The 13,371-nt window shown below is 47.4% G+C and overlaps 1 protein-coding gene across 1 annotated transcript; it reads right to left on the bottom strand.

Moving 5' to 3' along the window:
- Positions 1–10,708: 10,708 nt before the first annotated feature.
- Positions 10,709–13,025, bottom strand: LOC121461458 (apolipoprotein L2-like). The gene is made up of 3 exons (XM_041672543.1): positions 12,955–13,025; positions 12,362–12,496; positions 10,709–11,968 (listed from the first exon to the last, which is right to left on the bottom strand). Exons 1-3 carry the CDS (start codon positions 13,023–13,025, stop codon positions 11,113–11,115), a joined length of 1,062 nt encoding a protein of 353 aa, XP_041528477.1. The 3' UTR covers positions 10,709–11,112.
- Between the last annotated feature and the right edge of the window lie 346 nt (positions 13,026–13,371).

Genomic DNA, 13,371 nt, shown 5'->3' with positions numbered 1-13,371 from the left:
CTGATATACCCAAACCAGAAATCGAAAGAGAAAGCCCCACTTGGCAAGGAACTGACAAACACAGGAAACTTGTGATTTGCTGGATGCTACCTTCATCCCATGCCCCCAGCTTACCCACTCAAAGGAGTGACCTTATTCCTAGGTTCTTAGCTGAGCCATTTTTAATGGGGGGGGGGGTGTATGTGGTATGGAGGGAAGAGACCTGGCACCACAGACTCGGGGACTATCCACAGATCACCCCCTGTACCTCCTGGGTTCTGTTCATCTCCTCCATCCCCCATCCACATCCTCAGCACTGCCCCCACCTCCTGGGTTCTGCTGATGCTGACCTTGGTGCTGCGATGGCCCGTGCAGCGTCTGGTCATCTGCTTTGGTGGATTCTCCTCCCAGGAACTCCTGCTCTGAAGCACTCAGTAACACATCCTCTCAGGGCAACAGGCCCCCAAACCTTAGTAGGCCCCCAGACCTTAGCACAGCTGACTCCATGATGGAAGCACCATTTAGGCCACAAACCCAGCACATAGAAAGCTTCACCCGAGAAAAGGAAAACTAAATTCTAATCCATCAAAGTCCATGGTTCTCTTAAAAGTCTCTAAATGGGCTAACCTTGCATTGTAGCTTCTGGAGTCTGCTCCTGGCTGACTGTTCTGGTTAACTGAAGTATGCCATGCCGGAATATGGTTTTTGTGCTTAAAACTCACCCTGAGAAAGGCTCAATGCTACACTGGTATTTGGAACACAGCTGTAGTTACCAGCAGACTAACAACTACTTTCTATTGGCTCAAGCCCGTGTCTGAGTAGCCTTCTCTGGTGGATCCTCAGGAAACTTTGGGAGATTCCTAGAGACATCAGGGGTCTCAGATCCTCTCAGAGCAGATAAGAGTGCAGTGGTCAATGACCTCCAAGGGGATGGGAAGCCTGAGATGGCCCAGGTCCCCAGGACTCCTTTTCATCACTTCCTGTTTAATGCTCTTGAGGGAACTGACACCTCCACTGGGAAAGGAAACACATTAGAAGACACCTGTGCTGTCACCTCTGGAGGTAAGTCTGGTTAAGATGTCTTCTGTATAGGTCACAAAGAGAGGCTAGACATGGTCACTGATGGGTGTCCAGTATCTGTGTGAACCATCACCAGACTCCCCTGCTGTATGAATGTGTGGGGTCACCCCTGGTGTCTCTACTGTGTGTCTCTCTATGTGTTTCTGTCAGTTCTACGTCCCTGTATTGACCTGACCAGTGACATTCTCTGGTGTGAGATACCCCCTTCTCCCTCTTATGACCTGTGCCCTCTTGTCGTGGACCTGAATTCTTTTGGTTCTGCACACAGAGAAACCCAAAAACCTCTGCCTGTCCCACTGAGAGAGGGCTCATTGGCTTTTTTTTTTCTGGACTCCCACTCATGGTTGGAGTCAGTCTCAGTCTCTATGAAGCAGTGGGGAGGAGCTGGGCCTCTTATGCAGGTGGTGGGAGAGGGGGCTGAAATCTATGCAGAATTTATAAACAAAACGGGGCCATGATCCTCTTTCAGAGTGGCTATGGGGATATGCAGGTGTGAGAGCTTAGCTATTCCCCAACTTACCTGGAATCTCAACAGGATGAATTCAGATGGGACTGGACAGTCCTTAGCTGTGTGGACATGGTAACCAGCTGTGCATCCAAGTGATTAACGAACACAGCCTCCAGAAAGTGAAAGAGAAAGTCCCACTTGGCAAGGACCTGAAAGAACACAGGAAACTTGCCGTGTTCTGGATGTTATCCTCTTCCCACGCTCCCTGCTGACTCAAAGGAGTGACCTTAGACTTGTCATTCTAGGTTCTTGATTGAGCCCGTTTCAAATGGGGGTTGCTGTGATCTGGAGGGAAAAGACCTGCTATCTCGGACTTGGGGACCCTCCACAGATCAACCCTGTAGGTCTTAGGCTGACATCTAAGCAGAATGTGCACACGGAGGAGAAATAGTGTCCCAGACACACACTTGCTCTACTCCCACCCCTTTGTCTATGCAACCCCCGGGAATGGGGAAAGTTCCCTGAGCAAAAGAGGAAGTTCCACTCCTTCCTCTTTTATTATTTATGTGTCCTTTTCATAAAGCAATCTGTGCAATGGGAAAACTCAAAACCTAGCATTCTCTGAAAATTAGAGCCCCCCCCAAGACCTTGTTAGGGTGGGGATTAGTGCAGAACAATTCTTCCTGGACAGAATGGATTTTCTCTTCTGTGCAACACTGACCAAGGGAACTTAAAATACTTTTTGCTGGGTCCTTTTTAGAAGGATGAACGACAGCTGCTGAAAAGATTTCCTTTGTCACCCAGTTGGCCCCAGCTATTAGGAAATGTTTTAAAATTAGAAAAATGTAAAGGTTTAAATGAGTCCCAGTTGTTGGAGGTAACTCAAAGGTGTTTAATAAAAGAGAGCAGATTGAGAGACGACACCTTATATATAAACTGAGAGCCACTGTCACCTTCTCTGATGATGACACACAGTTTAGACTTACAGATTCTGTCAGAATAATATGTCCTATAGAAAGTCCTGCCCCAGTCAAGGAATACAATTGAACTCTCTGATTTACAGTTCCTGGGAATATAGACAGAAACCAATCCCTAAGAACGGGCCCAACACCAAGTTCATATAATTGTTCAATTAACCAGTTCAGCTACTCTCTGCAGACTAAACAATACCCAATGACCCTGGAAACAAAAAGGGAAGTTGTGGTCCCCATTGCCAGGCTTAGAGAGACAGGCATCCTGATGCCCTGCAAGTCACCCTGGAACACACCTCTCGTGCCTGTGAAGAAAACTGAGACCTCTGGTTCTCATGAGTCTGACTCTGCCAGAGAAACAGGTGTACACTGTCTTGGACCTGAAGGATGTCTTCTTTAGCCTCCCATAGGCACAGATCAGTCAGCCTATTTTTGATTTTACATAGGTGGACCCAGAAAGAGGATACAGTGGGAAACTTTCCTGAACCAGGTAGTCCCAAGGATTTGAAAATTCTCCAACTCTGTTTGATGAGACACTAAATGCTGACCTCCTGTTCTTTATCAGAGGTTTCCTAGGGCCACACTCTAACAACGTATACTCTAACCAATCCTCCTCCCAGCCTCTAAAACTAAAATAAATTGTAAAAGGGCCACTGAGGACTGCAGCAAGAGTGACAGACCTTGCGCTACAGAGCACTGGCTAAGAAAGCCCAACTTATGTACAACAGAGGCTGCCCATCTTGGCTACCAGTTGAGGGGAGGGGAAAGGAGCAGGTCTCAGTGAAGGATTGCTGCCTTCCTTCAGATCCCAGCTCCAAAGACTAAATGGCAGGTTCCAGAGTTCCTCAGTGTGGCTAGGTTTTGCTGCCTCTGGATACCAGAGTTTGTGGAAATAGCAAGGCCTCAGTACAAGGTGTGGTGAAGGTGAATGACTCCCTACCCTAGACAGACAGTAAACAAAAGGTTCTAAGAGCAACTCTGACTCAACTCCAACCCCAGCACTTCCAGATGTCTCAAAACTATTCATCTGGTTCTCCATAAAACTAAAAACATTACAAAAGGGGTTCTAACCCAAACTTTGCAGCCATGTAAACGCCCTTTCCAAACAATCGGACCCTTTAGCCGCAGGATGACCCTCCTGTCTAAGAGCTGGGGTGGCAACCATTAATCTACTGAAAACAACAACAACAAAAACCAAAACAAGATAACTCTGGGTCAGCATCTTATACTCACAGCAAGCACCCCACACTGCGGAGGCTCATCTCTGTGGAACACAAAAATGCTCTCTATGCCCACGTGATCCTTGAGCAGGCTCTAATCCCGGACCGTCTTTGAGTCCCATTTGAGAAGCCTTCTGCTTCAATCCTTCTACCCTTTGCCTGATATCAACACACAGGTCCTCATCCATGACTGTCACATATGAAACCCGGCGCATGGTGTGTGGCGTAGTTACTTTAACTGCAGTGTTTTAAAGCCCAGGCAGGTGTCTCAGCCCACAGAGCAAAACTGACTGACCTGATCCAGTCTCTCAGATGGAGAAAAGGAAAGTTCAGCACCATAAACACAGAGAGTCGCTATGCACTTCCTACTGTACATGGCTATGTTGTGATCTTTAGAGAAAGATGGTCTCTGCCTTCTGGAATAAGGACATCTAAAACCAAGAGAACATTTTGTCCCTAGAAGCTATTTGGCTCTTTCATGAATTTTCCTGGCCATACTTTCTGGTTTCCAGCTATTGTTGACCACGTTTCTTCTGTCAAGTTTCCTTGCACTGAAATCTGTCCCCTTTATTAGCATGACTTCAGTTATCCAGTCAGAGAACATCACGGTGTGATGCAGGACTGTGAAAGGGTCCACAGGAACTGCAGACTAGTAGGGATGTGGGCTCTCTGCAGAGTACAGAATACACTGGAATGTTCGCAGTCTTGAACAGTCTCTGAGATGAGCAGCAGGGTGGAGCTGTAGACTCTCATGACGAAGGAGTAGAGTAGGGGGTCTCTAAGATTAGTTTCACCCCACCTGAACACCCTGAAAATCTACTAACAACAACTCAGTTGACCAATGACATGCCAAGAAATATTACTCAGGGTGGCTGTCATTTAAGAGTTGAGGATGATCTAGAGGTCATTTTAGCCCACAGGAATGTGACCCTGATGCAATGGGAAGCATTAACTGAAGGATCTAGGGGGAGTTGTGTGGACCACAGCATCTCCTAGAGGCATCAGTGACCAAGATGTCCGATCACCATGGTTACCCTATCACAGTCCATACCCTGGAGAAAGCATGGCCCAGAACAGCACTCACCTCCTGCTGGTCTCTCTTCTTCTAATGGCTGGGATCTTCCAAATGAGCCTGTGACCTGGTGGCTTCTGAAATCATCTAATGGCCAGGACAGACAAACCTCCCATGACGGGAAAGCACAGGGATGAGCATAAGTATGCTCTGTAGAGAGCCCCGGGTGGCTCCCTGGGAGAGGAAGGACAGCCACTGCCCCACATGATCACAGTCTGGACACTCGGACCCCAAGAACATCTGATTTGTCTTTGCACATTATTGAAAACACCAGGCCCTAGATAACAAGTATCAGTTTCAAGAAGGTTCCACGTTTTCGAACCAAGTGCAAATATTGCTTCTTGGCCTCTGGACTATAAGCAATTGTCAAACTGCACATAAAGATGACAGACTCTAGGCCATGAATGTAATATTTTTGTTTGGAGCACGGATAACTTTGCCCTCAGTTTGCCACATGGGTAATCGCCAGGAGCAGCAGGGCCATTTGCTGAGTGAGCACAGCAGCTTTAGATTAAACCAGAATGAGCTGACCCAGAATTGATCCAGAAAAGCTGGAAATCACCTGGAGACTTGCTGCTGATTATTGTGGAAGCTGCCTACAAAGTTCATCCGGGGAGAGGACCTGGTCTCATGATCAGAAGATTCCTGAGTGGGAGTGGAAACTGGTTGTGAAAGTCACATTACCACTCAGCTCCGTAGCAAATTTTAAAGGTACCATTCGGTCTCCCCACCTATACTCCAAGTTAGAGGACATTGGAGAGTTGGCAGATGTCACTGTTACATCATAGCAAAGTCTTGAAATCCACCGCACCTGGCTTCTGCAACCAGGGTGGAGGGTCGCCCCAGATACACAAATGCCACATTACCCAGCCAATCCCCTTCTGAGTAAATGCACAGAAGCAATGATGAAAACAGACGCACAGGGAGATGTTTGTTCTTCCACGTTCCCAGCAACTTGATTGATAACGGTTAAAGGCACAGCCTGGGTGTCCACCGTGAGCTGAACAGAGTGAGAGTGTGCAGTGTGGAGTAGAATCTCTCAGCGTTTAACGGGCAGGAAATTCTGTCCCACACACAACACAATGAAGCCTGCCATTATTAGCGTAGACGAAATAAGCGGGACATGGAAGGACAGATACTGCATGTCTCCTTCGTGAGGACAATGGGGAGGGAGAGCCCACAGGGGAGAAGCCCATGGTCGTTCCAGAGGTTGTGGAGAGCAGTGTCAGCCCACAGATGAAGAGATCTGGATGCTGGAGATGTTGCTCACACACACACACACACACACACACACACACACACACACGTGCTTACAGTGGGCCATATGGATATTTTACCACAGCTTCAAAAATCTAATTTTTCTTTAAAAACTTTATTCTTCTCTCATACAATACATCCTGATCACAGCCTCTCCTCCCTCCCCTTCTGCCAGTTCCTCACCCCAGTTACCCTCTCCCCCAGATCTACTGCTCCTCCAGTTCGCTTCAGAAAAGCGCAGGCTTCCCAGGGATATCAATCAAACATGGCATAACAAGATGCAGTAAGACTTGGCATAAACCCTGATATCAAGGCTGGAAACAACCTAGTTAGAGGAATGAGTCCTGCAAGCAGGCAAAAGAATCAAACACACTCCCTCTCCCACTGTTGGGAGCCCAGAAAAACACCAAGTTAAACAACCACAGCATGTTTGCAGAGTCCTAGAGCGGACCCAGGCAGCCTCTGTCTTTGTGAACCCCTGGGAGCCCTGCTTAGTTCATTCTGGGGCTGTGTTCTCCTGGTGTCCTTGACCCCTCTGGCTCCTACAGTCCTTCCTCTTCCTCTTCTGCAGGGTTCCAGGAGCTCCGACTAATGTTTGGCTGTGGGTCTCTGCATCTGCTCCCATCAGCTGCTGGAGAAAACCTCTCTGATGACGACTGAGCTAGACTGGGCCTGTGAGTAGAGCAGAACAATTAGGAATCAGCTCACTGACATTTTTTTCTCAGTCCTGTTTGGTTCTACCCTAGGTCTGTGAGCCCAGTAGCTTCCAGTTCCTGGCCTTCCAGGCGGTGTTGGGCACAGGCTCCCTCTTGTGGCTTGGTCCTCAAGTTAGACAGGTCATTAGTTGGCCATACCCACAGACTCTGAGTCACCATTGCCCCAGTGCCTCTTGTCAGCAGGGTCAAAGGTTTTGTGGCTGGATTGGTGTCCCAGTCCCACCACTGGGAGTTTGACTGGTTATAGATGATGGCCAGCTCAGCTGCATATCCTCCATTGCTAGGAGTCCTTGCTAGGGTTGACCTGATAGATTTTAGGACGTTTCCACTGCACTAGGTTTCCATTCTGCCCCTTAAATGTCCACCTAATCTAGTCATCTCTCTCTCTCTCTCTCTCTCTCTCTCTCTCTCTCTCTCTCCACTGTCTCTCTCCACTCCTCCACTCCATCCCCCATCTGTTTCTTCCTGCTCGCATTCCCACCTGCCCCCAAATCCACCCACAAGTCTATTCTATTTCCCCTTCCTAGGGGATCCATGCATCTCTCTTAGAGCCCTCCTTGTTACTTAACCTCTCTGAGTCTGTGGATTATGCATGATTATCCTTTACTTAATAGCTAATATCCACTTACAAGTGAGTACATAACATTTTTGTTCTTCTGGTTCTGGGTTATCTTGCTTAGGATGATTTTTTTTCTAGTCCCATCCATTTGTCTGAAAATTTCATGACATCATGTTTTCTAGTATCTGGGTTGTACTCCATTGTGTAAATAGACCACATTTTCTTTATCCAGCCTTGGGTTGAGGGACATCTCAAACCCAAACTTCTTTGGGAAAAATGATAGCCAAAGGCGTCTGGAGAGATTGTTCAGATGTTAAGAGACTCACGAGGCTGTGATTCAACATTTCCGTTCTTGTCAATGACCAGGGTTCAATTCCCAGCACCCAGAGGACCGCTTACAACCATCCTTAGTTTCAATTTTAGAGGATCCAGCACCCTCTTCTGGTCTCCTCAGATCAGACATGCATACAGCGCAGTCACAGACATGCAGGCTAAACACCCACACACATCAAATATGAATAAGAAATAGATATTTAAAAATTAAAGAAAAGAAACATTTGCAATCCTTTGACTTAAGAGAATTAGAGGAGGAGAAAGCAAGGTCCTGCCCAGCGCCATGACAGACTGAGCAGGACAAGGAGGCTCATATGCATGCCCGGGGCTGTGTGCCCTGGGCTCCTAAGAGAAAACACAGGTTTGCCTGGTGCCTTACGCTGCTGGGCAGTTGGGCATCATTATGGTGAGCAAATGTATGGAATGGTATGATGAAGGAGAGAGGGAGGAGGATGGAGGGAGGGAGGGAGGGAGAGAGAGAGAGAGAGAGAGAGAGAGAGAGAGAGAAGATGATAATGGTTCATCTCCTCACTTCTCATAGACACAGGCATATCTGAAGAGGTCAAAGTGGTGAGGAGCAGGCTGAGGTTCTGACTTGATTACCATCCAGGGCCCTTGTCTGGGTTCACGGCCCTGTTGTAGCCATGGTCTGTGTTGATGCCTCTGGCTCCTGATACTATTGAAGACCCAGAGGGTAGGGTTGTCCAAAGTTGTCCCCACCCCTCTGCAACACTAGAGAGAACTGGTGTTGCCCTCACCAGCAGAAGCACTCAGAAGAGAGGGTCTCTGAGAGGGAGGGAGGGAGGGAGGGAGGGAGGGAGGGAGGGAGGGAGGGAAGGAGAGAAGGAGGGAAGGAGGGAAGGAGGGAAGGAGGAAGAAGGAGGTTGGAAATCAGAGACATTTCATCTCAGTCACCAGAAGACCAGAAGGTGTGGGCTCAGGAGTCGCTGCTTTTCTCAAGGGAACCATCTCTTTGTTATCTTTGATTCCTGCTCCTGTCTGCCTTTTCCTGCTGCCTTTGCCCCTGGAGGTCAGGGCATTTCAGCTGATGGGCTGGGGTAGTGAATAGGGGTGTATAAATAGGGAGATCTGAGTTGCAGTCCTTCAACCTTGATTTGGGTGTTTTCAGGTTTCTACTGAAAAAGGCCCCCAGCTCTTAGTAAGCCACCATACCTCAGCACAACTGACTCCATGATGGGAGCACCATTCAGGCTGTAAAACTCAGCATGTAGACAGAACCACAAAATGGAAACAAAGACTTAACCCATCAAAGTCCATGCTTCTGAGAAAGCCCCTAAGTGTACTAACCTTGCCTTTTTACTTCTGTGGTTCTGCTCCTGGCTAACTGTTCTTGTAAACTGAAGCGTGTCAGCCTAGGATAAGGATTTTGTGTTTAAAAGCTTCCTCTGAGAAAGGCTCAGTGCTATACTGGGATTCTGAACACCCTTGTAGTCACTGGCCAGTCAATAAAGACTTTCTATTGGCTTAAACCCATGTCTGAGTCATCTTCTCTCTTGGATACCCTACCACATACAAGTTTCACTGACTGGAATCCCATGCTGGTGCTCAGGTCTATCTTACAGTGTGTGGTTTCCTGTTCATGAGGGTGGTTTCTTGACTTCCTTCTAGACTAGAGAATAATAGAAAGAGCAGCTGAAGGTCTTGGTTTTACTGGCAGCACAGTAACTTGACTTGTGTGCTTTGATGTACACTGTTATAGGCATCAACTCCAGAGATGGCAGGTTTTTCTGCTACAGGAAGTTATATAAATGACATCATGGTCTCTCATGCAAGCTCTAAGCCTGCTTTGCCAGAGCATTGGTTTAGTGTGCTGTGCAGTGGGCATAGCAAACACTTATCCAGTTGATGGCCAGTAGCTAGAAAGTGCTCATTTAGAGAAAGACCCATGTTGAATGTGGTTGTGGACCATAAAAGACAATTTGCCCTCTGTCTACTTTTCTTCAAATAATTGCGTCAAAGAGAAGGTGGTTCTGACTCACTCTCCTAGTTAAAATAAGACAGGGGTTGACTTAAGCTTCTGAATACATGAAACATTTGTACAAAGGTATCTTCTGTGAAAATGATTTGTAGTCTGTAGACTTTACTCAGGAGACACCTTGAGATGTACAATCCTTTCTTTCAGTTGAAATATTTTTTACTTTCTCCAATTAAACTTAATCTTTAAAGATTAAAAACAGTAAAGATTACAGTCAGGACAGTTTGACACTTTCTGCATGTTTGGTCACATGTCTCCTTCTCTTGGTTGGTTGTTTCATATTATAGTTTTCCCCAATGGTCAGCAATATTTATTTAACCGTAGGTTATAGATGTGGGCAGAGCCAGTTGATATGAGACATCATCTTGCCTACCTCCCCTTCCATCGCTGAGAGGGGCCGAGGTTTATATACTAAGTCTCAGGATCCCAAACTAGTCAATATATCCACCCCCAACTTGCTTGATCTCTTACTTAAACATCGCTTCCCCTATCTCCCCAAATCACCTACTGACCCAGCTTGACACATGGAGATTGGTTTTAATTTCACTGGTCCTTCCTGCCACCCTGTCCCCTTTATGGGCTGGCCCCTCGTCAAGAGTTCTATTCCCTGTGCTGTCACCGCCACCATCCTCAGCACCTCTGTCATCATATGGAAGGTGCCCGATGGACAGAGCGGGAGTTGGTTTAGCTGATGCTGGACAGAAAGGGCTGTGGCTCACAACACATTGTCCTGTGGGAAGGGAGGCTTGGGGCCTCCTACTCCCAGCTTTTCTGTTTCCCTGACCTTCCCATTACACGTCCCTGCACACCCCTCTCTGTTCATACCCACAAACCACTATGTGTTGTTAGACCCATTCCCGCAATCTCTAACCCTCTCTGGTCCCTCAGTTCAGGCTGCTGTCACATCTTTCCTTGACCCTCTAGCTGTCCATATTAACCATACAGTGAGCCACAGAAACACAAACTTCTCAACGCTCAGTTCTATAGACTCACTCCCACACTCTCTGCTTCCCCAACTTTCATTGCTGTCGCTGTGATAAACACCCAACAGAAAAGCAACTGAGAGGAGAAAGCTTTTATTCAGCTTGTAGTTCTAGGCTATAGTCCATCATTGAGGGAGTCAAGGCAGGAAGTCAAAGCAACTAGTCACAGTGCATCCACAGTCCAGCGCAATGAGAAGTGAGTTCCTGCATGCATGCTTACCGGTGCACAGCCTGCTTTTCCTTATACAGTTCAGAACCATACCTAGAGAACAGTGCTGCGCATAGTGAAGGAATTTAGAGTCATAAAGAAAAATCTCTCCCAAGCACAACAGCTTGAGCTAGACAATCATCGAGATTGCCTTCCCACAGGATTCTAGATTGTGTCGAGGTGACTGTTAAGACTAACTACCTCATTCTTCCTCCAGCAAAATGCCTCAGTGTCTCTAATGGGTCTAAGTCATCTCAGCTGACCTCTGGGTTGCTCAGGGGAGGCTGTCACTAAGAAACCTGGAGGGTCTTGTGGATCTTGGCAATCTCTCTCACCTTCTCCTCTAGCTCCTGAGCCAGCGCCCGCAGTTCTTTGGCTGACTCTGACTTTGCTCCGTCATATAAATGCATAGATTCTCTTACAAGGTCATACACATCGACTGCGAGGAAGACACCTGCAATGGCTGCCCCTCTGATTCGGGCCTTTTTGGTCATTGCCAGAGCAGTGCCTTCAAAGACATTCTTCACCTGACTAGCTTGTTGGGCAGAGATTCTTCTAGCAGTCATGAGGAGCTTGGCATCTGCCACTAAGTGAGGGTTGGCTCTGGCATCCCCAGTGGCACGGATGTTTTGTCTCAAGGTTTTCAATTGTTTGAAGACATTATAGAAGTCTCTAGAAAGTGTGTGAACAATCTTTTTCAGGATAGGAACCTTCTTCTTAGTATCCATGGTGTCTGACAACAGGCGCTTGGCTTCGGCTTCATCTGACCACTTGCTTGTTTCTTCCACAACTACAGTGGCAGCACCAATCACAGTAGCCACTGCCCCCAGCCCCACCCCAGTGGCTGAGAGCAGCAGACTGCCCCCTGCTGTCACAGGTGCCAGAGCTAGACCCAGGATGCCCAGGACTCCAGAGGCAACGCTAGTGGTGTTGGTCACCACGTTGGAGATGGTGCAGCCCTTGTGCACCTGGTCAACGTGGTCAGCCAGAGCTCGGAGCTTCCTGATGTTTCCCTCTATCTTCTTTTTCAACTGAGGAAATTCTTCCACAAACCTTTTCCTGTCCTGCAGTTCTTTTTGAAGCCGTTCTTTGTCCTCCACGACTGGGAGCTGCTCCAGAGCCTTACGCAGTGCAGCTTCCTCATCTCTGTAACAGAAGAGGTCAGAGCATCAGAAAGACGGCTTGTTCGCTGTAAGATGGGTTCCCCAAGATCTATCTCATGCAAATCACAGAATTACGTTATAGAACCAATGGGAAAGAGTTTTACTATGTGCAGGACTCTGCATTCTACAAGAAACCTCAGACTCTCTACATTCTACAGGGTGACCACAGACACTCAATGGTTCTTAGTCCGTAGGTGTCAGTGTGTGAAGTCATGTTAAGACACACATTAGTGACAGGCACATGATAAAGACGGCTCCACTCAACGTCTGTGCCATGACTACCAAATATTTGCTCATTGGGAGCTCTGTAGGTGAGCACTGGGGTGTGGGATCAGAGTAAAATGGGGGACATTCTGAGGGATCCTGTGGAGATGACCTGGACAATTCAGCCTCTGCCACCACCTTCCAAGCGTCTTTTTTGGCCAACAGGAACTGCAGGTCTCTTCTGCTTGCTGAGTCCTGCAGATACTTAATGACTTCCTGGATGAAGGGTTTCCTCAATACTCGGGAAGAAAAAGAATGAGGTTAGAGGTCAGCATGGAAGAGCCTAAATGGCAAAGAGCGTATGGCATTTGATAGCCAGAGTATTCAGCATCTGCCATTGGGGCATGAATGGAGTCAGCAATGCGAGGGAATGTGTTGTGCCTTCAATTCACGTATAAAAAAGCCTTCTGGATGTGAACAGTTTTAGAGGTGGGCCTTTAAGAAAGAGAAGAAATGAGGATTAGATGATGTCATAAATATATGTCCCTAATCCATGGGAGTGTGACACTGATAACAAAAAGAATAGATACTACTATGTGTATGATGTCATCTATCTGTCTGACTGTCTATCTATCTATCTATCTTGGTGGTCCTCAACCTTCCTAATGTTGTGACCATTTTATATGGTTCCTCAAGTTGTGGTGATTCACCCCACATAAAATTATTTTCACCCATAGGTTGAGAACTGCTGACCTATCTTCTGACCTGTCATCGTCAATCTCTGTGACTATGCGTCTGTACCTCCACTTGGTCCCTTCCCGCCTCTCTGTCTCCATGCACGCAGGAGAGGAGGTGTGCAGACTCCCAGTTAGGTTGCCACTACACACCTGGAGGAGTGCCCTCACCACACCTACCTGCCATTCCTTCATTGTGGACTTTGACTTTCAGAACTGAGAGAGACAGAAGTCTTAGGTTCAAGCCCTCAGCCTGAGGGATGATGGGATGGCAGCTGTGTCGACTCATATACCTATCTGTCGTGGATCTTCATGGTGGTTTGCAATGAAATGAAATGTCTTCTGCTCTGAACAGTTGGAAGGTGTCACTTTCAGTCTCAGAAAGTGTCAACCTTGCAAGGGTGACTTCCATCTTCCTTAAGGCTCTTGCATGTCAACACTGGCATCA

This window comes from Microtus oregoni, unplaced genomic scaffold, assembly GCF_018167655.1.
Source record: "Microtus oregoni isolate MIOR12 unplaced genomic scaffold, Mior012 000022F_ref0000154, whole genome shotgun sequence".
NCBI lineage: Eukaryota > Metazoa > Chordata > Mammalia > Rodentia > Cricetidae > Microtus > Microtus oregoni.
The sequence above is the reverse complement of the archived record's forward strand: the minus strand, read 5'-3'. Positions and strand labels throughout refer to the sequence as shown.

Excerpts from the sequence above, each read along its gene's own strand:
- LOC121461458 (XM_041672543.1), bottom strand. The coding sequence starts at position 13,025 with ATGGAGACAGAGAGGCGGGAAGGGACCAAGTGGAGGTACAGACGCATA. Across the intron at positions 12,497-12,954 it reads ACAGAGATTGACGATGACAG|TTCCCGAGTATTGAGGAAAC; the intron begins GTCAGAAGATAG and ends TCATTCTTTTTC. Across the intron at positions 11,969-12,361 it reads GCAGAGGCTGAATTGTCCAG|AGATGAGGAAGCTGCACTGC; the intron begins GTCATCTCCACA and ends CTTCTGTTACAG.